The sequence below is a fragment of the Bos taurus genome, chromosome 14 (genome assembly GCF_002263795.3).
Source record: "Bos taurus isolate L1 Dominette 01449 registration number 42190680 breed Hereford chromosome 14, ARS-UCD2.0, whole genome shotgun sequence".
Taxonomy (NCBI): domain Eukaryota; kingdom Metazoa; phylum Chordata; class Mammalia; order Artiodactyla; family Bovidae; genus Bos; species Bos taurus.
The window spans coordinates 69,055,226-69,081,703 of NC_037341.1; the positions used below are offsets into that span (position 1 = coordinate 69,055,226).

A 26,478-nucleotide genomic window follows, 5' to 3' on the forward strand; every position below is an offset into this window, starting at 1 on the left:
GGGGCGCGCGCCCCGGGAAGGGATGGTGGGGGGGCGGTCCTCGCGTTGCTCCTGGAAACCACCGGTTGCCAGAACAACCCGGGAGCAAGACGTGAGAATACAAGATGGCGGAGGACCTAGACGAGCTCTTGGATGAGGTGGAGTCCAAGTTTTGCCGACCAGACCCACTGAGACTGGGTACGGTCGAGCGGCCCAGAGGCGGCGGAGGCGGCTTCTTCGGCCACGACCAGAACCGAGCCGAGGCGAAAGAGAATCTCAGGTTAACAGGCGGGAGGGGTGGACTGTTGTGGTGAAGCCTGCTCCAGGCCCTAAGGCCACCCCTCCGCCTCCAGACCGAAAAAACCGTACTCCCACCCGCCCCTCCCACGACCTCCAGCTCCTCTCCGTGTTCCGGCTCAGACCCTCACTCCCTCACTCCCCGGGGCCGCACGTACTCCCACGCCTCGTCCTCGAGGATCTTAGCATCTCTCCCCGAGGCCCGACTCCGCCCCCCGAGCAGGCCCCGCCTCTGAGAACCCGCGGCTTCCCCAGGTCTGTTCCACCCGGACACATCCCCGCGGCTTCCAGGGGGTCAGAGGGGGTGCATCTTAGGCCCCTGCTCTCGAACCCTGAGGGAGTCACGGTGACCCGGGCCTCCGTGTGCGTGAATGATTCTCGTCCCCTTTTCAGGTGCGGGGACCCCATTCCCCAGGCAGAACAATCCTTGGGCCAGTTGCTGGAGAAAACGTTTGCATTCTGGTCCATCATTAGTTATTGTTGTTGTTGTTGTTTTTCCCTTTGAAGCTCAGAATTGAATGAGGTTGGATTTAGGAAAAAAGATTTAGTTATTGGTCACACTCTATTAATCCCACCACCATCCTTCTACCCAGGGCCCCAACTAAGGGTCGCAGAGGATCTCAGGCATCCAAATTGAAATTTGGGGAAATTTCTTAAAGTTTTGGTTTTTGATCTAAAAAAGTATCTTTCATATTTGTCAGTCTTTTTTTTTTCCTATGTAATTATTAAATAGCAATGACTTTCTTATCTCCACTTCCCCTCAATTCCATTTTTGCCAGAGTGAGTATAGGCCTTCAAAGTGATAACTTGGGAGGCTCTGCAACAACTCTTGCTTGAATCTCTTAGAAACCCTTGTGGAATTACACGGAGGCAGCTTTGGAACAAACCAAGAGAGTCAGTCTTGTTCATTTATGGTTGCGTCTGTGGATTCTGTTTTGTTTTTGTGCACCTCTATGTGATTTCCCAGAGCCCGGCACCATTGCTACCCAATTTACTAGCTTTACCTCCAATGACAGATGTTTGTTTAAAAACTCGCCTTCACAATAAAAACATTCCAAAGAGTCTAAAGTTCAGAAACAGAAGCTCTAAAAATTAGTTGAGTGCTGGGCAGCATTCTAAGAAATAAATGTTGAGCCAACTAAAATGACTGCTTTGAATGGGCTAAGGCTCACTTGACTGTATATGCAAATATCACTCTCATTAATTTGTATATTGTTATCTTGAAGGCTGGACATCCTTCTATACTGATTTCCAGCAGATCTACCATTCCTGTCCTACAGCAGTGTTAGCTTGCAGTTTCTTTGTTCTTTTTATTCACTCCTTTGAGCGTGGAAAGAATTTATCAAAGAGCCTTCCAAGAGCCTATTCATCTTAGGAGAACTAGCACAGAGGGATAGGACGACTTGGAGCTAGCTGCTGAAAATGGTAAGGATTAGTAAGGTGGACAGATCCTTTCCAAGCACAGGTCCTTTTATGCCTCTGTCTGTAAAATCCATCCGTAATCCTAGTACCCCATCCCACCATACTAAATCAAATTCTTCAATAATACATTTACAGAAGCTGTAGCAAGCCAGTGCTACTGTTATTCACATGTTAAAACTTTTCACTTGGCAGTATATTTATAAAGGTAAACTGCACAGAAAGCACCAACAAAGACCCTAAACTTAAATATAAATGCAATATATAATGTCAAACATTAAAATTTTATCCTGAGCCAAGATTGATACCAGAAAGTTAGGAACCTACTTATATTATGAATTTATTAATAGGAGACTATCTGCCAATTGTACAGTGATTTAGCCTGTATCTCTTTTTCTTAAAAGAGTTAAAATACTGGAACTGTGTCTTTAAAATGACAGTTCTGCAACTAATACATGACTATGCCACATCTGGATATCAGGAACAGCTGCTAATATAAACAGTCAGAACATAGCAATTTGATGAAGACTTCAAAATGATAAAGAGAAATATATGATTAGTTGTTTTTTTTTTTAAAAAGACTGATGTGAGTTGAACTGCAATAAGAATAATGTGGTTCAGGATGATACAGATGGGGAATATTTACAGATAATATCATAACCTCCTAGATAATAGGTATAATAATAACCAACATTTATTGAATCCTTTCTGTATACTAAGAGCCTTATGTGTGTTTTTTCATTTAATTTCCAAATCCTTATGAAGTGAATGCTATTATTACACTCATTTAACTGACCAAATCAAGACTTAGAAAAATAGTTACTTGCCCAAGTTCATGTTTCCAAGTCTACTAGGACATTGTACACCTAGATATAAGCTTTTTTGTATACCTTTCACATTTAATTGTGGTTCAAGTGTTAAACCCCAATTGTCTGTATTATGTAGAATATGTATTTTATTTTTGACAGAAACTATATTTTAAATCAAGATTCAATATAAGAAGCAAAATCAGAGAACCAATAGCTATTTATTAACCTTTGATAAAGATTATTGTATTGTAGCATCAAAAAACCAAACAACATTATATTGTCCTTTAAAATGTATATGCTTTCTCAGTGAAATGATGGCATTTTTTTCCCACTTCTATAGGAAAACATAGGTAAGCATAGACGTCATAAAATTGTGTGCTCTAATAACAGACCAGTCTTAATGTAAGCTGGTAGCTCAAACCCCTAACAGTACTGAGTAGACTGGTAACATCTGAATGCATCTGATTCTTGAAATTGTGAAACTGCAGGGGAGAAGGGAATCCAGAGAGAACATCCTGAAAACCAAAGGAGAGAATTTCTCAGGGACATTTTAGCAACCTGCTGTCACAATAGAAATTGAAGGAATTGGTGTCAGGTGCTTCTGAAAGATTAAAAGGATTGTTACTGAGCAAGGCCATTGAATGTAATGATTTGGGCAGTAGAGACTTTGGGGGCAAAAAAGGAGTTTCATTGTAGCTGAGGGATATAGAGGCCAGAGGCAGCATATTACACCTGGAGGAAGTTTTAAGTAGTTGTCTAGATCTGCTTGTTACGTACAAAATGTCTGAGGTTCTGTGTGCTTAGTCACTTAATCGTGTCTGACTCTTTGAGACCCCATGGACTGCAGCCCACCAGGCTCCTCTGTCCACGAAGATTCTCCAGGCAAGAATACTGGAATAGGTTGCCATGCCCTCTTCCAGGGCATCTTCCCAACCCAGGGATGGAACCCAGGTCTCCCACATTGCAGGCAGATTCTTTACCATCTGAGCCGCCAGGGGAGCCCAAGAAACAAACACTTTACCCTCTGAGCCACCAGGGAAGCCAAGAATAGTGGCATGGGTAGTCTATCCCTTCTCCAGGGGAAATTCCCAACCCAGGAATCGAACCATGGTCTCCTGCATTGCAGGCGATTCAGAGAGATTAAATATTGGGTTGGCCAAAAAGTTCATTTGGGTTTTTCCACAACAGCTTATGGAAATTTAATTTAAGCTTAAATTCCATAAGCTTAATTTAAACTAGGTGGATAGTTCTCAACTGTTGATGACTTTACCACTCAAGGGGCATTTGACAACAGCATTTTTTGATTGTCACAATTGAGGAAGGGTGTGCTACTGGCATTTAGCTGGTAGAAGTCAAAAATACTATAAAACATCCTACAGTGCACAAGCCTACCACTGTGACACACACATCAAAGAATGATCTGGTCCAAATGTCAGTATTGCTAAGGTTGAGAAACCCTCAGCCAGGTCATCAGCTGATGCTAAATCCAGTATATTAATACTTGTAAGGAGGTAGAATAATGGATAAAAACTACTCTTCAGTAGTGATAAGAGAGGGTGGCAGCTGCCAGAAGGTTTTTGGAGTGCTTCTGTGAAGAGGAAAGCATCCTTGGCAAGAAACCAGTATGGTGGTGGTTTAGTCGCTAAGTCATGTCTGACTCTTGTGACCCGATGGACTGTAGCCCGCCAGGCTCCTCAGTCCATGGAATTCTCCAGGCAAGGATACTGGAGTGGGTTGCCATTTCCTTCTCCAGGGGATCTTCCCAACCCAGGAATTGAACCCAGGTCTCCTGCATTGCAGGCAGATTCTTTACCAACTGAGCTATGAAGGAAATGTAGAGTGGAAAATAATAAAGGTAAAAGTTAGAAAGGGAAAAACTGAAAAGGCAGAGTCTATACAGAAATGGAGTCAGTCATTCAGTGTTAGCAGCCTCTGCATTCTCTTAAGTCAGGTAAGTATCACACGCTAACCAGTATCAGGAGCTTCCCTGGTGGCTCAGCTGGTAAAAGAATCCACCTGCAATTCGGGAGACCTGGGTTCCCTCCCTGGGTTGGGAAGATCCCCTGGAGGAGGGCATGGCAACCCGCTCCAGTATTCTTGCCTGGAGAAGCCCCATGGACAGAGGAGCCTGGTGGGCTACAATCCATGGGGTCACAAAGAGTCGGACTCTGCGGAGTCACTACTGAGCGACTAAGCACAGCACAGCACAGCACAAATAGTATCAGAGACTATCAGGACTGTAGTCCTGATGTTAAAAATTTCAGAGCAAATACGTTTCTAGAAATAGACTGAAAAGCCTGTCTTTTAAAATAAATAATTTCATGATCCAGTGAAGTTATAAAGTACTAACGATGTATAGCATCTGTACAATAGCAACTCTGAAGAGAGTTAGTCTCCTTTACTGTTAGGTATCTTGAACTGCCCTAGATTCAATTCCAAGCCTCTCCCACTATTTATATGACCTTGGGCACGTTTTTTAATCTCTTCACATCTGTGTATTCAGTAAATGTTACTGAATTCCGTAACATTCAGTAATGTTACTGCTGCTGCTAAGTCGCTTCAGTCGTGTCCGACTCTGTGCAGCCCCATAGACGGCAGCCCACCAGACTCCACCATCCCTGGGATTCTCCAGACAAGAATACTGGAGTGGGTTGCCATTTCCTTCTCCAACATCTAGTAAATGTTAGCTGTTAAATAGAAGTCCCATGCAGTAACAGTTTGTCAGTAATCCTATGATGGCTTTACCTGCAGAAGATAAAGAGGTAGTTGAGGTACTCCATCAAGCAACTAACACTGTTCTGTGTGGGTTTGTAATTGATCATTTGGTTATATAACCTTTGGCTCCTGTAGTAAAGAGACTATTATTTGACTTACAATGGAACTCTTAGGGGAAAATTAGACATATGAAAATTATCTTTGTGTATAATTCTCAGGTTCTACTTACAATTGTACATATTTTTTATTCTTAAATAAGTGGTTGATATAATTTAGAAAAGTACATACCTACCTTTCTCTTATATATCATATGGCTTTAAATGTTATATTTTAAGTATGTAAAAGTACACATGTGAATTTGTACTCAATAAACTACATCTTTTTCTCAAGAAACTTGGGCTATGCCCATAGTACAAAAAAAAATTGCATCACAATTCTTTTGTTATCAACTCTAACAATAGACTTTATTGAAACAAAACTCTTCAGATACTTGGCTGACTTTATCTGCACTTAAGCTTCAAATGTTTTCTTGGTTTTTTTTTTTGTTGTTGTTGTTGTTTGTTTTTTCAGATCAGCAGAAACATTTGAAAAAGAAGATGATCTTGACAGTCTCATTAATGAAATATTTGAAGAGCCCCACTTTGACAAAAAACACTTTGTAAGTAAAGTGTCATAAAGGTAACAGCAATTCTTTCATTATCTCAAGACATGTTTAGAATAATCTAAAAGCTTATAGAATTTACAAGTATCTATAGTCCTGAATTATGAGAAGTAAAATTGTTTAAAGAAATTATTCCACTTAGATTTATACAGGAAAAAAGTATTAGAAACTGTGTGTGTTTTGCTGTTTATTTCTCATCAAGAATGATAAATTAGAAAAGGCGTTGAACAAAATGCAACTTACAGATGAAGTTGATTACTTGCATTTATTTGTAGACTCTAAGAGCACTCTGCTAAAAGATTAAAATCAGCTTGCATTATAGGAATGTGCTTAGCATCTCAGATGCTTTGCCATTGCTCTCATCCCTGAACTAATGAGTTAGTTGGTAATATTTTAATTTTTTAAATACTTGTGTATCTATGACAACTTTTTAAAAGCTTGTAAAATAATGTAACAGCCACCTGTATATTTACTACTCATACTGAACATACTCTAACATTTTCCCAGATTTACTTCTTTGTTGTTTTTTTTTTTGGCCACGCTGCGTGGCTTGCGGGATTTTAGTTCCCCCTCTGGGAATTGAACCCGGGCCAAAGTAGTGAAGGTGCCACTGAACTACCAGAAGCTATGTATCTTCAGATCAAGGCATTTCAGAAAGAGAAGGAAGTACTTTTCTAAAGAAGTATTAGAGAAGATAATTTGAAACAAAAGTAGGTTTTATAATCATGAAGAAATACACTTTTACACATTTCTTCTGTGTGCTCCCTTTTTTTTGAGGATAAGGAAACAGATTTTATTTAGCTATTTGGCTGCACGTTGCAGCATGCAGAATCTTAGTGCCCCGACGAGGGGCTGAACCCATACCCCTTGCTTTCAGAGCTTGAAATCTTAACCACTGGACCACCAGGGAAGTCCTTGTATGCTCCCTTTTTGAAGTTAGTGATTATATTCAGTTTTCCAACCTGCAGGAGAGAAAGCAACCCAAGTAAACTTCTGGAAAAAAGCAGGTTGATGTCAAACATTGATTGGATGAGAAAAGAAGTGTGTGAATTGCCAGTCCATGCCCAGCTTGTCCTAAGAGGCCAGATTATGCTCCTGAGAACAATACTCCCTCCCCCATTGCTCACCCATTGCGTTGTTTTTCTTTCTTTTTTTTTTTTAGTTAAAGTATAGTTGACTTACAGTATTATGTTATTTGCCAGTTATTTTGTTCATTAACTATTTTCAGACTCACCCAAGAAAGCCCGGCAACAGCTGCAGCTGTCCCAGTGTGCCAGCTTTGAGTCATAAACGCGAGCCAGGATGGCACATGGAGCATGCTTCCAAAGACAAAAAGAGACTCAGGCACATTAGTATTTGTCAGATATGCACCAAAAATGTTTCCAGTTCTGTTTAACAAAAGAGTTAAGGGAAAATAGTAAAACAAAGTATTTTGCCTCCATTAAATTTCCTCACCTACTAGGTAAATGATAGCATGTCTCCGCATAGTTTAAATCGCCTTTTCTCCTTCTCATTTCCTCTCCTTGGCGGTGGTCCTAGGATGTGGTTGGCTTATGTTGTTTGGTACCTTATACCAGTTAACACTTAATAAATGCTTGCTAATGATGACGTTATGTAACCATATAGGAACTACTGTATGGCTGTGACTAGGTAGCTCTACATTTTCATTGAATATCTAATGGTTGATACCATTCCGTTTGATCAAAACTAATATTCCTGAAGTTACCCAGGAGTTTGGTTAATTTATTTTTAGTTCAGGTGAGTACCGTTTACAGCCTTTAAAATGAGTCTGAGGTTTTTTTCCTCAATTGCATTTTTCCAGGATGAAGTTTTAAATAGCAGATCCTTCATATTAAATCATTGAACTCTAGTATTAACTGAAGAGTTATAAAGTGACTCTAAATCTTAGCTTGCTAATAATGGCAGTATGTCAATTTTCTAGACTAAATGTTAGCGTAGTAATTTGTAAATTCCTCAGGGAGGTCTACTTCCCTTTTGCTTTTAAAAGGTTTTGATCATTGTTTTTATTTCTGAAACTTTAACATCATAGGAAATTTTTATTTAAGCCATTTTAAAATACTTTTGTTACAAAATAACGAATATTAGTTTTCATGTTACAATTATCCAAGTTACCTGTGGTCTTTTATTATTTTGGTTTTTTTAACAGAAATTAAAATCTAAATCTTCAGGTAACACATCTGTCAGAGCTTCCATTCAAGGCCTTGGTAAAAGGTAAGTCGGGATTGCTTCAGTGAATTACACCCACTGCTAAGCATGGTCTAGTAGATTTTGTTACCATTTACCAACATTGAGCAACAAAGCACTGGTTAGTTTTCAGGGGAAAGACCCAATAGCAGCATTTTCCGTGCTCTTCTGGTCTATGACTCCTTAGTGCAAAGGAACTTAAATGGGAGGTTATTGCTGTTGTAAATAATTTTCTGCTGTGTAAAAAAAAGTGTGAACAGTTTCTCAGAATTAATGTGCTGTTATACTCTTCAGTATTTACTTTGTCCCCTACATTATTTGGCAAACACATTTTCCTCTGACTCATTTTAACTCTTTGAGTGGTTCTGAATGTGCAGGTTTTATCCAATAAAGCACTGACCCTGGAATGAATACCTCTTCGTTGTAATAGTTGACTTGCTCAGGAAAATATACAATTTGATTTCAAGAATGTAGAGTCAATGAGGCCAAATTGACTTCTCATGCTTCTTTTATGGTTTGGTTTGGTTTTCTCCCCTCTGTTGAACATGTCTAGCTGCAGTCCAGTGTACATTGGCGGAAGCACCGTTCCGTGTGGGATTGGGACAAATGCTTCACCAAGGTAAGATGTCAGAAATACATTAACGTTAATTAGGTCTTTCCAAATTGATACCCTGTTGAAACATAGTTCTTATCATCTTGGCATGAGTCTGTTTCATCGTAAGAGGTATGTTTTGTTAGCCAGTCCAAGGACACTTTACTGAAATGTGTATTATTCGTAGGGGATAGTGTGAAAGCTTGATGTTGGGTATGTGTTGTTCATTGTGTTGACACCTTCTCTAAGATCACTTGAAGTGCCTGGCTCACTTCCATCCCAGCTTGGTTTCCACAGGACACCAGGAGCTGAGCTTCTGCTCCGCCCTGTTTCCTCCAGGCACTGGAAGCCAGTGCGTGGACAGGAGGACAGTCAGCCATGTGCTGTATGATGTGCCGTGCACCCTGCCTTGGCCAAGCAGCGTGAGAAGCTGTGGGTCTGGAGTACCCAGAGTTCTGAAGCAGAGTCTCTTGATTCTACATATTTCAAAAGCAGAAGCCCTCCTTTTGGCGTCTCTTCCCCAGCCCACCTTTTACCCAGTGTCTCACTCAGGACCTGGTTCGGGGTGGTCTTACAGTCACGGTGCTGCCTGTCCCAAGCCCCCGCAGCCTCAGACTCCCACTCCGCTGTCATTTGTCATAAAGTGGGGAAACAGACTGATCTTTAGTGAATCTTTTTTTATTTAAGTATAGTTGTTTACAATGTTGTTAATTTCTCCCGTCCAGCAAAGTGATTCAATTATACATATATATGCCTTCTTTTTCATACTCTTTTCTATTATGGTTTATCACAGAATACTGAATATATTTCCCTATGCTATACAGCAGGAGTACCTTGTTGTTTATCCATTTATATATAACAGTTTTTGTCTGCTAGTCCCAGATTCCCAAGCCGTTTCCCCCACCCCTTCTCCTTGACGCCCGTAAGTCTGTCCTCTTGTCTGAGTCTATTTCTGTTATGAAGATGAGTTCATTTGTGTCACATTTTAGAGTCCACATATAAGTGACATCATACGGTATTTGTTTTTCTCTTTCTAACTTCATTTAGTATGATTATCTCTGGGCCCATCCATGCTACTGCAAATGGTATTATTTTGTTCTTTGTCATGGCTGAGTAGTATTCCATTATGTATATGTGAAGTGAAATGAAGTTGCTCAGTCGTGTCCAACTCTTTGCAACCCTGTGGACTCTGGCCTACCAGGCTCCTCCATCCATGTTATTTTCCAGGCAAGAGTACTGGAGTGGGTTGCCGTTTCCTTCTCCAGGGGATCTTCCTGACCCATGGATGGAACCCAGGTCTCCCGCATTGTAGGCAGATGCTTTACCATCTGAGCCACCAGGGAAGTCCATTGTGTTTATGTGCCACATCTTTATCCATTCATCTCTCAGTAGACATTTAGGTTGTTTCCATGTGTTGTTTATTATTAAATAGTTCAGCAAATCATTTTACTCTCCTGATAAATTTGGTTCTACTTTTACAGAAGCCTACTTAACTAAATTATTATGTTTTGTCTAATTATTTCTAAAACACTTTTTCATTTTCTGGTAATTTTTTAAGAAATGAAAGACTGTGCTATATGACAACACAATCACACTTCAGGAGAGATAATCATTGTACTGAATAATAAAAGTGGGATCCAAAAAGACATTGTTGGAGGGTGCAGCTGGCCTAGACCTTGGAGGCTCAGAAAAAAGGGCTGTGGGAGGGAAACTGGGGATCTAGACCAGGAACACCAGGCCGTGGACAGGCTGCAGCAGCCCACAGGAAAGATGCTTGCTGTGAGGGCTGTAAATAAGTGTTGATAGCACCTGACTCATCCTGCATTGAGGACTGTCTGTACAAAGAATTAGAGACACAGACTGCCCTTAGAGAAGAATTCCGTCTGGTTGCTGTCAGTCCCGACTTACCTGTGTCAGCCCAGCTGGACTTGTCTCAGCCATTGCCAGACCACTCTGCCGTGGATCCAGGCTTCTCTCAACTCACCCATGAACTGTACAGCGAAGGTCTCCTAGTTACCATCCACTTATGTCTCCTGTAGTCTCAGCCACATAGAGCATCAAAGAAAAGATCCCTCACATACAGCCTTGAGCACCTCTCCCCTGTTCAGAAGGAAAATGAGAGCTGAAATCTGTCTCATATTAACTCTAAACTCATTGTTTGCCTTACCAAACTGGTGTCTTTGTTCTTCCTCTTCTTTTTTCAGTTGTTTTACCTCCAGTTGAAGCTTAGGTCAGATACTCTACTTCCAGTAGAACACTTGTAATTGCTTCTATTAATACTTTCCACTTAACATTTTTCTGCCTTTGAGTATTTTTACCTTTTTTCCCTGTCTAGAATGGAAAACACACATAGAATTTGCATTTATATGCCAGGTAAATGTTTATATTCACAGATCTTCTTCACCCATCATAAAGATATCAATCATTGACCACCCTCTTCATGACCCAAATCAGCACCCACTGAAAGATAAGCACGTACCTATTCCTGTGCATGTAAAACATTATATGTGCGAAGTACTTTATACTGTCCAGAGTACTTTTTTTGTGTATGTGTATTGGTTCATCTGCTCACAGGAAAAAACCAAGATGCAGATAGAACAAGAATTTTTAACCCCTTGTTGTAAATGAGGACATTGAAGCACTGGTGTTATTTTCATTACACATATATTAATTCATCGTGTGCTTGCTGAGTCCCAGGTTTTAAGTGAACACCTTGTGACAAACAAATAAGTGGACACTTCCCTTCCCTCAGTGAGCTTTCAGTCTAGATAAGGAAAGAGACTTTAATTCTACAAATAACTATTTAATTTCCACATAATATGTAATGTAAAAGATAAGTACAGGATACTATACACATGGATAATGGGCATTCTAACTAATATGAAAGGTTAGGGAATGCTTTCCTAAGCTAATAATATTTAATCAGACTGTGATGTGGTAAGTAGGAATTAAGCAAAGAGAGGGGAGCATTGGCACCACCGTGTTAAATGAGGACGCACCACATTAGACGGGCATACCACACTAGGCGATCCTGAGCTGGAGAAGCTGGAGGTTCTGGAGGAAGGGAGCAGCCAGGTGAGCTGGAGTGTGGCGAGTGGGGGAAAGGGTGGCTCCGGAAGGAGCTGGAGAGGTAGTCAAGGGATGTTTGGTTTGGGTCCCTGAGGAGGATTTTAGAAACATAAGTCCTAGGGCAGTGGAAGCCGTTGGGTTGTTAGATTTGTTTTTTGTTTTGTTTTAAGCAAATAAAAGTGACATAATCATATTTGTGTTTCTAAAGAAATTTTGGTTCTAGAATAGAAAATGGATTGGAACTTGGAAGGACAAGACAGGAGGGAACGCTGGAAGACCAGTCAACAAGCAGTAGTTAGCAGTGGTCCAGGAGAGAGACAGCGGTAGCCGCGGTGACCTACGTACTGGCAGTGGCTGTAGGGAAAAGGGGTGTCACTTGAGATACTTAAAATATATAAATGACAGAATTCAGTGATTAAATGGCTATTGGAGGTCAGAGAGAAGGTTGTCAAAAATGACTCCCAAGTGCTGTTCCTTGCCCAAGGCAAGGACTCACCTGTGTAACTTGATTCCTAGTCCATTATGTTTTCTAGTATACCAGTTGATTATATAATGTATGCAAGAAGGAAGCTCTGTTCTTGTTTTCCAACTGCCCAAACAGCAAGACTCCCCAGTGCACTGTGTGGCTCTGACTGAGAACCTCAGAGTCTGTGCAGAAGACTGTATTGGGCTGTGTTTTGGACATTCCCACAGCTAACATCTTTTTACTTACTAGCCAGATAAAAGGACAAAGCCATTGGTGACACCTTCATGTTTGTATTTCCTCACATTTTAGAGGAAAGACCTGACAGGTATCTTTAATTGGAACCATGACTTTATGTTAGATATTCTTTTATATGTAGTTAGGAAAGAAAAATATATTTAAGCTCTGAAGACAAGCCCTGATGTACATGCCGAGGGTATAAAGGAAGGTCTGCTCTACCTGTTGAATCTGTTTAATTTGGGATAAAGCTCAGGTTTGAGAGTAATCCTGAATGATTTTAGAGTGTAAAGATTTGAGTCTTTTACCCAGCTGGTGGAAAGGAGGAAGAGTAATAGCAAAGCGTGGTGCCATTGATAAGGTATAGATAAAACCAAGGCGTCATTTTCAAGCCAAACTGAATTTTACCCTGCTCATTTTTTAAACTACTTGCAAGACTGGAGTATTCCATAGACTGGTACTAATTATGATCTAATAGAGTGAATCGTAGCAGCAGAATGATTTCTTAGCTGCAAGTTGGTTTTATGTTTCTCAGAGGACAGTGTTTGTAGGAAAATGTGGTAGTGTGAATAGATTTGAATAAACTACTAAATTTTAAATTAAAAAGCTGTATTTAACATTATGGTTGAAATTTTACACATACAAAATGTCAGGAAATTCTAAATTATAGTTCCCACAACAGCAGTAATTCAGCCAAATTGCACATATGTATTAAGGCATTAAAGTTAACACTCTGTGCAGTCATGTAATAAACTACATATGCATAAGAAAGCCAGTTATAGCAGCTTTGGGAACCATCATTTTGCATTTTCCTAACCTGTACATTCAAAATCCAAGTTCAAATGTGTACAAATATAAGTGTGTTGAATTTCCATATGTACAAATTCAATTTCATAGATTTCTAACAGTTCAAGAGAAAATATAGAATTGTTTTTCAAGCTTGTATAGATTTTAAATGTTTAGTTATTGTTATAATTAATATTTTTAGAAATATAAAGCATTATCAAACTTTCAGGCCAGAATATATTTGTAATTTTGAAGTTGACATATCTGAATTTTAGAGGGAAATAAATGAAAATAATATAATGATGGACTTTATAATTGTAGAAGTATTATATGTTTATTGAAAAAAAACAAAAATGAAAATAATATAATGATGGACTTTATAATTGTAGAAGTATTATATGTTTATTGAAAAAAAACAAAAATGAAAATAATATAATGATGGACTTTATTTTTTAATTGTAGAAGTATTATATGTTTATTGAAAAAAAAAACAAAGGTCAAAGTGTATAAGGAGAAAGATAACAATCTCCTTCCAAACCTAGACAGGATACTAAAAAGCAGAGCCATCCCTTTGCCAACAAAAGTTCATATAGTCAAAGCTATGTTTTTTCCAGTAGTCACGTACAGATGGGAAAATTGAACCATAAAGAAGGCTGAGTGCAGAATAATTGACGCTTTCCAACTGAAGTGCTGGAGAAGACTCTTGAGAGTCCCTTGGACAGCAAGGAGATCAAACCAGTCAATCCTAAAGGAAATCAGCCCTAACTATTCATTGGAAGGACTGATTCTGAAACTGAAGCTTTACTACTTTGGCAACCTGATACAAAGAGCTGACTCATTAGAAAAGACCCTGATTCAAATGTATTATTTTTAATGGCAGAGTAATACTCCATTGTGTATTATGTACCACAGCTTTCTTATCCATTCATCTGCTGATGGACATCTAGATTGCTTCCATGTCTTGGCTATTAAAACAGTGCTGCCATGAACATTGGGGTACATGTGTCTTTTTCAATTCATGTTGATATTTGGCAAAACCAATACAATATTGTAAAGTTAAAAAATAAAATAAAAAAATTAAAAAGAAAAGACCCTGATGCTGGGAAAGATTGAAGGCAGGAGGAGAAGGGGACAACAGAGGAGGAGATGGTTGGATAGCATCACCGACTCTATGGACATGAGTTTGAACAAAGTCTTGGAGATGGTGAAGGACGGGGGGACCTGGCGTGCTGCAGTCCATGGGGTCACAAAGAGTCAGACAGGACTGAGTGACTGAACAACAGCAAAATGTTTTTATAAACTTATAAACACCTGTACAGGAAAATCTGGGCAGTAGTTTTTACAAAAACAGGATCATGCTATATATGTTATTGTGCACCTAGCTTTGTGCACCTTTAGGTCAATAAGTAAATGTAATTATCTCTCTTTATCAACTACCTGATATTCCATGGTATAAATGTTATTCAATCTTTTCCCTCTTGGATAGCTATACAGGTGATATCCTGTTTTTCTGCCATTTCAACAATATTGCAGTAGAAATTCTTGAGATATATGCCTATATTCTGGTACTTTTATTTGTAGAGTCCCCCAAACGGGATTGCTGTCACAACAGCTAGGTATAATTTTAATTTTAAATTATACTAAGATTTTCCCCAAAAGGTTATAAGTTCACATACCCACCAGAAATGTCTGAGAGTGCTAATTTTGGCTAACATAATTGGTTTAAATATATATTCCATAGTTGCTTTAAATTTTAATTCTTTATATAGTGTTTTAACTTTAACAAATGCTGTGTGCCAAGCACTGTTACAAGCACTATCAGTATTAGCTTGGTTAGCTCCTACTAATTCTGAGCGTGTAAGTATTATCACCATTTAAGAGATAAGGAAACTGAGTCACAGAGAAGTTACTTGACTATAATTACACAGCTGGGGAATCAGCATTTGAACCTAGGCAATCCTGTCTGCACTCTTAACCACTCATCTATGCTACCTATATTAGTGAGAGTATATTTTAGGTTTTTTTTCATTTTTGTAGTTTGTAAGCACTGTTTGTCAGTATAAGTATTTGATTATGTGTTAAAGATGTTTTCTTTCACTCTGTTACTGGTCTTTTCACTTTGTTTTTGGTATCTTAGAAAACCCTTATTTCCTTATAATTTTTAGGTGATCAAATGTATCTATATTGATTCTAGTTTTAAAATACTTCAAACAATGGAGATTTCTTTAAAGTAAATCACAGTTACTATACAAGTCAAATTGTTTGCAGCAGCAATTACTAATTCTTACTGTATGTTATCGTTTTACTCCTGTCGTTACCGTATAGTACATGAATTTTGAGATCTGCTTGGCATTTCAGTTCCTCAGGTTGTCGCTGACTACCTGTTATGTGCTAAGTATCGCTTTAGCAGTTCTGTCCTGTCTCAGCAGCATTTGGCTCTTTACTGCATCTCTGCCATCAACATACAAACCTGTTCTTTTTCCATCTTTTTTAAATATAAGCATTTCTTAATCCCACTTCCTTTACAACTACCACTTCATCTAAAGAAACTGCTTATATAGACATACCTTCCCAGTGAAACCTATGCAGACCACTGTATTTAAAATTATAGTACAGTTCCTCCCAGTGCTTCCAGTTTTATTGACTCGACTCTACTTTTTATTTTATTTAAAGCGTTTTTATCATCTAATATAGTATATTAGTTATTATAAGTATTGTTTATTCTCAAATTAGAATCTAAGCTATATGAGGACAGAATCTCACCAGCACATAGTAGGCTTTCAGTAAATATTTTTTAAGTGAGTGAATGAATACATTAATACAAAGTAGTGGGGAAACAGAAGCAAATAAGATATTGTCCCAGCACTTACAGGAGAAACAGATTCATTTCAATACAGTGTGGCAGTTCTGTGATAGAGGCATCCTGAAATTTCATTAGGAAGGGAAACACTTAAAAAGTTATCTTAAGTGAAGATCTACTCAGGTGCAATTTAAAAACTAAAAGGTCTACACATCAGTTTTTTTCTTTAAATCTGTAAATATATATGTGTACATATATATATATATATATATCAGTGTGTTAGATCTTAGTAAAATAGTAGGTTTATGCAGAAATTTAACCTAAAAATTCAAATAGGTAATCAGTCCATTAGTATAAAAACTTAGATTCATTTTTGTATTTCTGTTGTTTACTCAGTAATCTGTAATGTATGGTATAGTCTATGAATTAATCAGCAGATTTTCACATTTTTAAAATATTTTATTTATTTATTCGGCTGCACCAGGTCTTAGCTGCAGCATGTGGGATCATGGAGTCTTAGCCGCTGGACCACCAGGGAGGTCCCAGATTTAAACTTTTCAAATTTAAACTTACCAATCATTTCTAATGTACAGTTCTTTTTCTCTGAACAGAGCATGTGACCATCTGCGTTGTACAGCCTGTGATTTCTGGGTAGAAAGCTACGATGACTATAGGTGGGACAAATCATGTGATTACCTGTTTTTCAGGTATGTTCCTAAAAACTTCACTCTGTGAAAATGTACTTAATGCAATTTTATATTTCTTATTGTGCTGTGATGCCTCTTGGTGCCTTTGGCCAGACTCTGTGACCTGTGCTCTTTGATATTTTTCGCATCATCTCCTTTCCATCTGTGCTATCAGCCTAATTAAGGACATGTTAGTTCTGGACAAGAGCTCAGACGTAGCCTCCTCACTATTTTTCCTGAGTATAGTCTCTTCTTCCAGACCACCCTTCACTTGCTGAGAATTAAAGCATAACTCTGAGTATGCCATTCTCTTGCCCCAAACCCCTCTGCTTACAGAATAATGTCTAAATTCCTTAGCATGGCATATGAGACCCTCCACGAGTCAGTCCCCATCTGTCTGTCACCCAGCTTTGTTTGTCTTTCCACCATACAGTCTTCACCTTCACAAGATTATTATAGCTACGTCAGAGCACTCAGTGCTCCCATTCCCTGTGACTTGGTGTAAACTCTCCGCCTCTTGGGGTATCTTCCCACCATTTTATCTACCTAAACCCTACATGTCCCTCGGTACAATTCATTGCTCATTTTCCATGATTCCCTTACCACTCTCTCAACTTGGAATTAAACTCATCCTTTTTCATGTGGCCACAGCACTTTGTACCTGTTACAGTACTTAACTGTAATAAAAGGTTAAAAAACTCTTAGGTTGGTATATGTCTGACTCCCTCCTTGTGGTTGAGATAATGTTTTACTCATGTTTTTGTAATACTTACTGAATGCCTAATTTTTTTTTTTTTGGCTATACCTTGTGACATGTGGGATCTAGTTCCCTGACCAGGGATCAAACCTGAGCCCCCTGAATTAGGAGCTCAGAGTCTTAACCACAGGACTACCAGGGAAGTTCCATGAATGCCTAATATTTTTAAGTTATAAAAATATATTTGAAAAAAAAAATATATATATATATATTTGAGCTATACCTTCACGTTTTCAAGTAAAAATTAAGGGCTAAAAATTAGTAAAGTACATACATCATGCATTTGGGGGCCCCCAGACCTGTGCCTAAACAAAGACTATATTTTCAGATACAAGTAATCAGAATTATTAGAGCACTCTTCTGTAGCATGGGAAACGGGTGAATGGCTTTCTTCACACTTTTCTGGTAGCTGTTCTCATGTAGATCTATAGGAGTCTCCTCTAGTGTTAATGTAAGAGTTTTTAAACTTTTCACATTAAAAAGTGTTCTGAAAATCTTGTGAAAACTTTGAATCCTCTCTATATATGCAAAGAAAAACTCAAATATGTAAATACATAGAAAAATTACAATTTGAGAGATTTCATGGTCCCCAACCCCAAAAAAGCCTAGTGTAATCCCCAAATCCAGGTCAGGAGCCCTTATTCCTGACCTGGATTTGTGTTAGTCCACTTTTTAATCCCATTGTTGGAAAAGTTAGCTTTTAATTTCAGATTCATTTCATCTTTTCTGACTTATCTAAGCCCTCTGCTATAGGCTTTCTTCTAGTTGATACAATGCATGGGGAATAGTCCACATATTTCACTAAGATGAACCGCCAATTTTTATAAAACTAGTATAATAGAATGTGTATACCATCAAAATGTCAATGAGCACAGGCATAAAGGAAGCTTGTTGGTGATGTAGTTGTACTTGAGGAGCTTTCAGTGTCTCCGAGTTATCAAGAGCAGTCGCAGTTGGTGTACTGTAGATCTGGTGGTGGTTGTGCTTACTCGCTCAGTCATGTCCTACTCTTTGTGACCCCATAGACTGTAGCCCGCCAGGCTCCTCTGTCCACAGAATTTTCCAGGCAAGAATGCTGCAGCAGGTTGCCATTTCTTACTCCAGGAGATCATCCCAAGCCAGGGATCGGACCCACATTTCTTGCATCTCCTGCATCAACAGGCAGGTTCTTTGCCACAAGCGCCACCTAGGAAGCCCATAGCTATGAGCAGCCTGGTTTTTAAAAACTACAGACTTCTAGATAGAGCTAGAAGATTCATTACACTATTAAAAATAGATGAATGGAACAAATAAAGGAGAGGCTGTGAATCCCCATCAGGATATAGATCATCGATATGATATTCTATAGAGCTTAACTGCTGCTGCTGCTGCTGCTAGGTCACATCAGTCGTGTCAGATCTGTGTGACCCCATAGAGGGCAGCCCACCAGGCTCCCGTCCCTGGGATTCTCCAGGCAAGAATACTGGAGTGGGTTGCCATTTCCTTCTCCAGTGCATGAAAGTGAAAGGGAAGTCGCATCAGTCGTGTCCGACTCTTCGCGACCCCATGGACTGTAGCCCACCAGGCTCCTCTGTCCATGGGACTTCCCAGGCAAGAGCACTGGAGTGGGGTGCCATTGCCTTCTCCGTAGAGCTTACTAGCATTTCTTTTCATCAGGCTTTCTTTAGGACCTAGTCTGTAGCGTTGTTAAATACCAGGCTCACAAGATGAATAGGACACAGTGCCTGCTCTCAAGCAGTGCTCAGTTTTGAGGAGAGACAGACTGTTACATCACGTGATAAATGTGAAAGAGGACTTTCACAGGGCAAGGTGGATGCATTCCACCCTGAGGTATCAGAAAAAGCCTCAGAGCCTTGAAGGATAACCAGGAGTTTGCCTGGCAAGCCATGTGGACACTGGTGGTCTTTTAGGGGATATTTTTAAAGACACAGGTGAAACCGCATGGTGTGTTTGGCAACTTCCAAGCAGTTTGGACTGTGTGGAGTTTTGAATATAAGAGCAGAACTTGGCAAGAGGTGAAGTAGGAGCAAGAGATCAAAAAGAGCAGAGGCATAGAAGAAGTGCTGAGGAATTTGGACTTAATTTTTTTAGGCAGTGGATAACCACTGAAGGTTTTTAATCAGGGGATAGATCTGAATATTTGAGTTTACAAAAGATTGCTCACTATTTATGGGAACCAGATCAGTTTAGAATCACAGGAATTAGCGATTCCTAAGACCATGGCATCTGGTCCCATCACTTCATGGGAAATAGATGGGGAAACAGTGGAAACAGTGTCAGACTCTATTTTTCTGGGCTCCAAAATCACTGCAGATGATGATTGCAGCCATGAAATTAAAAGACACTTACTCCTTGGAAGGAAAGTTATGAACAACCTAGATAGCGTATTAAAAAGCAGAGACATTACTTTGCCAACAAAGATCCGTCTAGTCAAGGCTATGGTTTTTCCAGTGGTCGTGTAGGGATGTGAGAGTTGGACTATAAAGAAAGCTGAGCGCCAAAGAATTGATGCTTTTGAAGTGTGGTGTTAGAGAAGACTCTTGAGAGTCCCTGGGACTGCAAGGAGATCCAACCAGTCCATCCTAAAGGAGATCAGTCCTGAGTGTTCATTGGAAGGACTGATGCTGAAGCTGAAACTCCAATACTTTGGCCACCTCATGCGAAGAGTTGACTCATTGGAAAAGACCCTGATGCTGGGAAGGATTGGGGGCAGGAGGAGAAGGGGACGACAGAGGATGAGATGGCTGGATGGCATCACCGACTCGATGGACATGAGTTTGGGTGAACGCCAGGAGTTGGTGATGGACAGGGAGGCCTGGTGTGCTGCGGTTCATGGGGTCACAAAGAGTTGGACACGACTGAGCGACTGAACTGAACTGATTGTGGATATTGTGGTAATCCAGTGGGAAGGAAATGAGGATCTGAGTTATGACAGTGGGGAGGATAGACTAGAGATGGATTCAAGAGCTATTTTAGAGGTAATCCTTACTGGAAGATGAGAGACAAATGTCACTCAGGATGGGTCCTGGATTTCTGTCTTGGTTTACTAACATGGGCCACGATACAGTCCATTGATAGAATTTAAGAACAGTTTTGAAGGAGGTGTCTATACGTTCATTATGGGAGCTGATGAACCTGTGGCTCTGAAGCTCAGATAAGAAATGTCTGTACAGTGGTAGTCAGAACCATGAGACTGGAAGATGTTACCCAGAAAGGTGATTTGGAAACCTGTCAGTGAGTGCAGAGTTAAAGGCTTATTTAGTTAAGATAGGAGATGCTTTGGTGTTTTTATTGTGGAGGGGAGAGAAGACATTGGAAGGGGAGGTTATGTGAGTAGCAAGGTCCTGGAGGCTTTGGTGCAGAGTGCTGATGGAAGTGAGCTGTGGGTAGGAAGAGGCCTGCTCTGTGCCTGGGTAGAAGGTGGTCATATGCTGATGCTTTCGGGGGGAAAGCTAGGAAACGGAAGCCTTTTCACATCTCATTGCCTGGTTTTGTGAATGAAGATGTGATCTGCTTGAAAGTAGAGAAGTAGAGGGGAGATGAAACACTTGAGGAGGATGGGAAATGTTCACTGGGGAAACCAGAAGTAGGTGATGACTGAAGGCAATGTAAAAGTTCTAAGAGTATCCCAGAATGCCCAGCAGGACATTGGGAGCCATTCGTTTTTAGTGGTACCAATCTGTATGTTGGTTATACAGTAAAAACCCATTTAGTTGTTTCATTGTCCTTATCTTACAAGTGAGGGCAATAAGTGTAAGTAAGTAAGTAAGTAAGTGTAGCTTTGACAAGTTCTAGAACTGTCTAAAAGAAGTGTAAGCTATACTTGACCATCCTGCCGTAATAGCTAAATAAAATGCTCTTATTTTTCTATTAAATTGTATTTCCTTTATGGAAAATAATGATATTTTCTTTCGAAGCTTTTAAAATAATGCACTACTTGAAATGTATTAATTAGTTCCTTGGCTTCCGTGATTCCTGTTCCTGAACTCTGTAAGGATTCAATCCAATCAAGTGTCAGATGTTAAGTCTGTCAAAATATGTTATAGATTGAATAAAGGACACTTCTTCACATAGCCATTTAGTTTTAATCAAACATATTTAGCTTTGTTCAGCTGTTCTCTTTCCCATAAAACTTACTCATTCCTCCCCTATCTCACTGTAACCTTAGCTGAGTCGTTCAGCTGGTCAAAGTCTCAGTTTCCTGAAGTCAGACCCTTGGCCTTGGAAAGCCTCTCAGGTTTTTGTCAGCGTCAAACTTGTGCCTGAATTTTGTGCGATACTGCGTGTGGTGCCCGTTGGCCGCCAGAGGGCACTTTACATCCTGCTTTCCTTTGCAAACATGAAATAATAGCACTATCTTTTTTCTTTTAATTTGTACTGTATTTCATCATTTTTACTGTGTATTTTTTCATCATTCCACTTTGAATTTTTTCATCTTCTTTTGCCATGGAATAGTTACATTACATAAACTCAGTACATGAACTATGAAAATCATAGTTGATTTTCTGTTAATTTCTATGAATTAAATTTAACTTCTGTAGTCTTTTTTATAATAGCACCAAGTCAGATGGTTATCATTTTTCATGAGTTCTGCCCATTGACTCAATTATGTTAAAATTATTGACATTTATTTCAGGATAGGCTTTTTTTTTTCCTGATACTATAAGTGAATAAGAACAAATTGAAACAAATGAGATACAATATGAATTCAACACATAGAAATAACAAGCACTTTTTCTCTATTAATGAAAAATTTCCATAGTTAACATATCAGAAGCCTGTTCCTTTATGCCTCTTACATGCCCTCCATGTGCAAGCTTTTAAAATATGGCCCGGGTGAGCATTTGAGGTTGGAGATGAACCACCGTCTTTTCCACTGTTCTTACATCATGTGGTCTCTGATAGGACAAATCAGTGATTCTTCAGCTCTTTACGTCGCTGTGTTCTACAGCAGCCTAATAAACAGACAAAGGATTACCATTGTAAAATATTGCAACCCTCAGAAACCAAAGTGTATCTTCTGTTTTGCATGTGAAAACACGGAGTAGTTTAGTGTTTGGATGTTGTAAAGATTGGAAAATAAAGCAATGAGGATTTCTTTTTTTTTTTTAAGTCATTAAGCACTGAACAAAACTATTATACTAAAACCTTCTTGTTTTACCAACAGGAACAATATGCCAGAATTCCACAAATTAAAAACAAAGCTGGTAAAGAAGAAAGGAACACGAGCATACGCCTGCCAGTGCAGCTGGAAAGCTGTTGAAGAACTGACTGACCTTCAGACCGACCATCAGCTTCGCTGGGTTTGTGGCAAACACTAAGGATCCAGACGTCCTACATTCAGACAGCTGCACCCATGAGAGCAGTCTCCATTCATCGCCACGGTGTTTCGGTAAAGGCACATAGTGTCGTGCCCTTGGGAAAAGACAAAGTTCCATTTAATGGCTGTACAAATTGTCAAGGACTAAATGGACTTGGGAGGATAATGTGCTTTAACATTTTGGAATTATTCATTTTTGATATATGAGCATTTCACTTAGTAAGGTAACAGGTTATCCAAATACTTCTTTGCTAGGCTGTCTCCTGGAGTTTCATACAGATATATAGCCATTCACTAGTAATTGCCATACTCCTGACTGCTAATACACTTAGCATGAGTATTCCTCATTACAGAAGTTACAGGGGATAAAGCAGACCTTTGGCCCTGCAGAGAGGTCACTGAGAGGGGTATACATCACCTGCTCTGGTCAGATCTGCTGTTAGCAAAAATAATAATTTAGGCATGTCAGAATCCATATAGTCAGTGACTGATGAAAGGGTTTTCAAGAGTGTGGGCGAACTGTAGGTGAAAACACTGCCTGTGTCTGATGTTACTTCACAAACTCAAAGCAATTCTATGCACAACAGTTAGTATATATTACCAGTTTTAACTTATTTCTCCTCCTTTTGTTCATTTAGATATCAAAAGGTATCTAGTTTGTGTTTTAGCAAATATTCATTTCTATATTAAAAAAAGTTGTTTTGATGCACCTAAAACTACAAGGAAAAATCCTGATACAGATCATTGCTGGATTTACCAAGTACCTTCTTGCCTTTAATGCCCTAAAACTCCATTAAGTAAAGAGAACAGCAAGTAAGATATGAGAACAGCAAGTAAGATATTTTCTCAGGCAGCCTGTTGATTTTTCTGGTAGGATCAGGTTGACATGCTGTTCATTAGATAACTACATGAAAAGAGAAATAAAGCATAGCTGAACCAGCAGGTAACCTGTTGGGCTCCTTAATATGACTAAGACCTGAGGAATCCTACAAAGCAGCACATTTGGAAAAGCGGTTACCTCAAAATTACCAGCTCCCAGCCTCATCAGGAGATTCCAGTTTGCCAGACGCTCTTCACCCCATGTGTCTATTATGCAGTTCAGATATGTGACACAAGGCTTCCTTAAAGGGAGTAACCAAACACAGTTATGATCTGTTTAGTCTTATACTGAATCTGTTCCAACCATTTTACGCAAGCAAAGAAAGATCTGGTCATTAAAATCCTTTTCCTAACCGTGACACTTTTGCATATGTGTATAACTTGCTCTAGTAAGTCTAGTATTCTGATAGGATACCTCTCACTGGCAGATGCTCACATTCTTATATTAAGGATATGTTTACAGATCTTATCTTTCAATAAAAGTGTTTTATCCTCTAAAATTTTATCAGAAACATAGGAGGATCTGGGTTAAATTGCCTATTGCAAAAAATAGCAGAGCACCAAGATCCCCACATTCAGGACCTCATGGAATTTGGCACTTTTAGTCATAATGGTGATTTTTTTTTTAATTTAAACGAGCAAATTTACTAAATTATGGGTTTTAATTTTTTGCTTTTATTATTTCATTATAACTATTCTGTAACTTAGATATATTGCCCATGTTTAGCAGTCCGTAACATTATAGTTATAATAATTAATTCCCCAATGTCAGAACTGTGTAAATGAGTTCATATTTTTGTTGGCAATTTATTTTATAAGCTTTTTAATATTGTATAATCTTTAATCTAAAATGTAGAAAGTATATGTTTATATACAAATGAGTAGACTAGTACCAGTTGTATCTTATTAGCCAAAACGCAGCTACTTTACTGTCAATGTAGAAGAGTGTAGCTTGTAATCAATTATAATTTTTAAATGCAAAGTCTATAAAACTTTCAAGATGTTTTGCCCATTTGTTTTCAATATTTATAATAATTTTCTACTACCTTCAAGTATCTTATTTTTTTAATTAAAGTTTTATTGAAACACAGTATGTAACAAACCCACTTGTTCATCTAGTTGTGAGCCCTAGTGCTGGCTCAGTGCTTGGCAACATGGGGGCTCTTCGTTTCTGGCTCAGGGATCAAGCCTGAGTCTCCTGCATCACATGGATTCTTGACTGCTGGACCACCAGGAAGGTCCCAGCAAGTGTCTGTTTCTTATCAAGCCAGGTAGCTACTTTATTTGAACTCTGTTGTACTCACATACCTTTATCTTGCCCAGAAGTAAATAAATAATAAGTAGCTTTACTCTGTATTTAGGTGTATTTTTTTTGTTTTATAATAAATATTCAAATGGGGATTAATGTGATATAATTTTGATAATTTCCTTTAAAATATCAATTAAAAGTTTTGAGCCGTCCAGTCGAACAGAGAATGTATTTATCTGCATTGAGGAAGAGAAGCATGCCATGTTTCAGTGCCTGTGTAAGCATGTGTGTGTATGTGCACGTGTAAGAGAGTGTGGCAGCCAGAGGAACAGGTCTGAGCGTAGGAAGGAGCCTGCTGACAGTGGCCGGTGTCCATCCAGACCCATACGATGATGTCTGTACACCTAACACCCTCCTTTTCTTGGGCCAAAGAAATGCATCAAACTATGATTTTTAATGGTTTTCCCTCCTTTTCTTACTCACCTGATATTTTTTAATGTGGGAGGGAAGGGTCTTAAATCTAATAAGTATTGTAATGAAGCTTAATAGTAACTCAAATGCTGACTTTTTTTTCAGATGTTAGGTTTTAAACGAAATCTCTTATCAGCCACCATACTAGCTTTATGTATTGTTTAAGGTAATTCTGAAAGGAACGAAAAATTTCAAAATATACAGTCTCTTTTGAGGTTTTACATTGTATCACATTTATTTGGGTTTGTGACATCCGATGTACCCTATTTTAAAGTGTGGCATGGAATATATAGGTATGGTTGATAATTAAATTTTTTTTCAGACTTTCCCCAAGATGGGTGACAATATGAAGTGTTACAAGATCAGAGTTGGAAGTCATGTCCCTTGGAAAGCTACTTAACCTTGGGGCTTTATTTGCCTCATCTTTGTGAATGGTGATATCCCTTTTGTAAGCTTGTTGTGAAGATTAAATTATATACGTGTGAAAATGATATGACATAGTATGGTGTTCAGTTCAGAAAAAGTGCTTAATAAATGCTCTCACTCTTCTTCCTTCTATCTAAATTGTTACCACATGTTTCTTACAGTAAAGCATTTGATCACGTTTATTCATTCCCTAACATTCAATCTGTGAAAACCTACTCTGCTGTCATTTTATCTTATTTCTAGTAAATATAAACACGTCTAGCTTTATTTTCATGTAAGTGGAAATAACTTTCAAAAACACCCACTCACTCCAGCCTTCTCTTCCTGTCCACTTTAAACCAAATGAGCATAATGAAGGCCTCCCAGGCCTTTCACAGCATCTTTTTGGCTTCTTCTGCCTCCCTCCTCTTCCAACTAGACCTACAGCGCACCCACTGTTCCTTAGACTACTGCATGTTTTGCTGTCTTAATGTTCTTGCTCACCCTCATCTAATTCTATCAAAATTTGACTCATTTCTTAAAGTCTGTATTTTGTACATCAGTGGTTTTCATGGTGTTTTCCACTCTCAGAGAAGTCCCCTGGAGTCTTGCAGGGCGTCCACATGGTCAAACCTATTTTTGTAACACGAAGACGTTAATGCTTTTTCACGTTTTCACT

At 39.0% G+C, this 26,478-nt stretch overlaps 1 protein-coding gene across 1 annotated transcript; it reads left to right on the forward strand.

The window, feature by feature from the left end:
- Positions 1–25,073, forward strand: CFAP418 (cilia and flagella associated protein 418). Its single transcript, XM_002692813.7, has 6 exons — positions 1–259; positions 5,790–5,877; positions 8,048–8,112; positions 8,639–8,704; positions 16,644–16,739; positions 22,643–25,073. The coding sequence occupies exons 1-6, from the start codon at positions 105–107 to the stop codon at positions 22,794–22,796; spliced, it is 624 nt and encodes a 207-aa protein (XP_002692859.1). The 5' UTR covers positions 1–104; the 3' UTR covers positions 22,797–25,073.
- Positions 25,074–26,478: the final 1,405 nt, after the last annotated feature.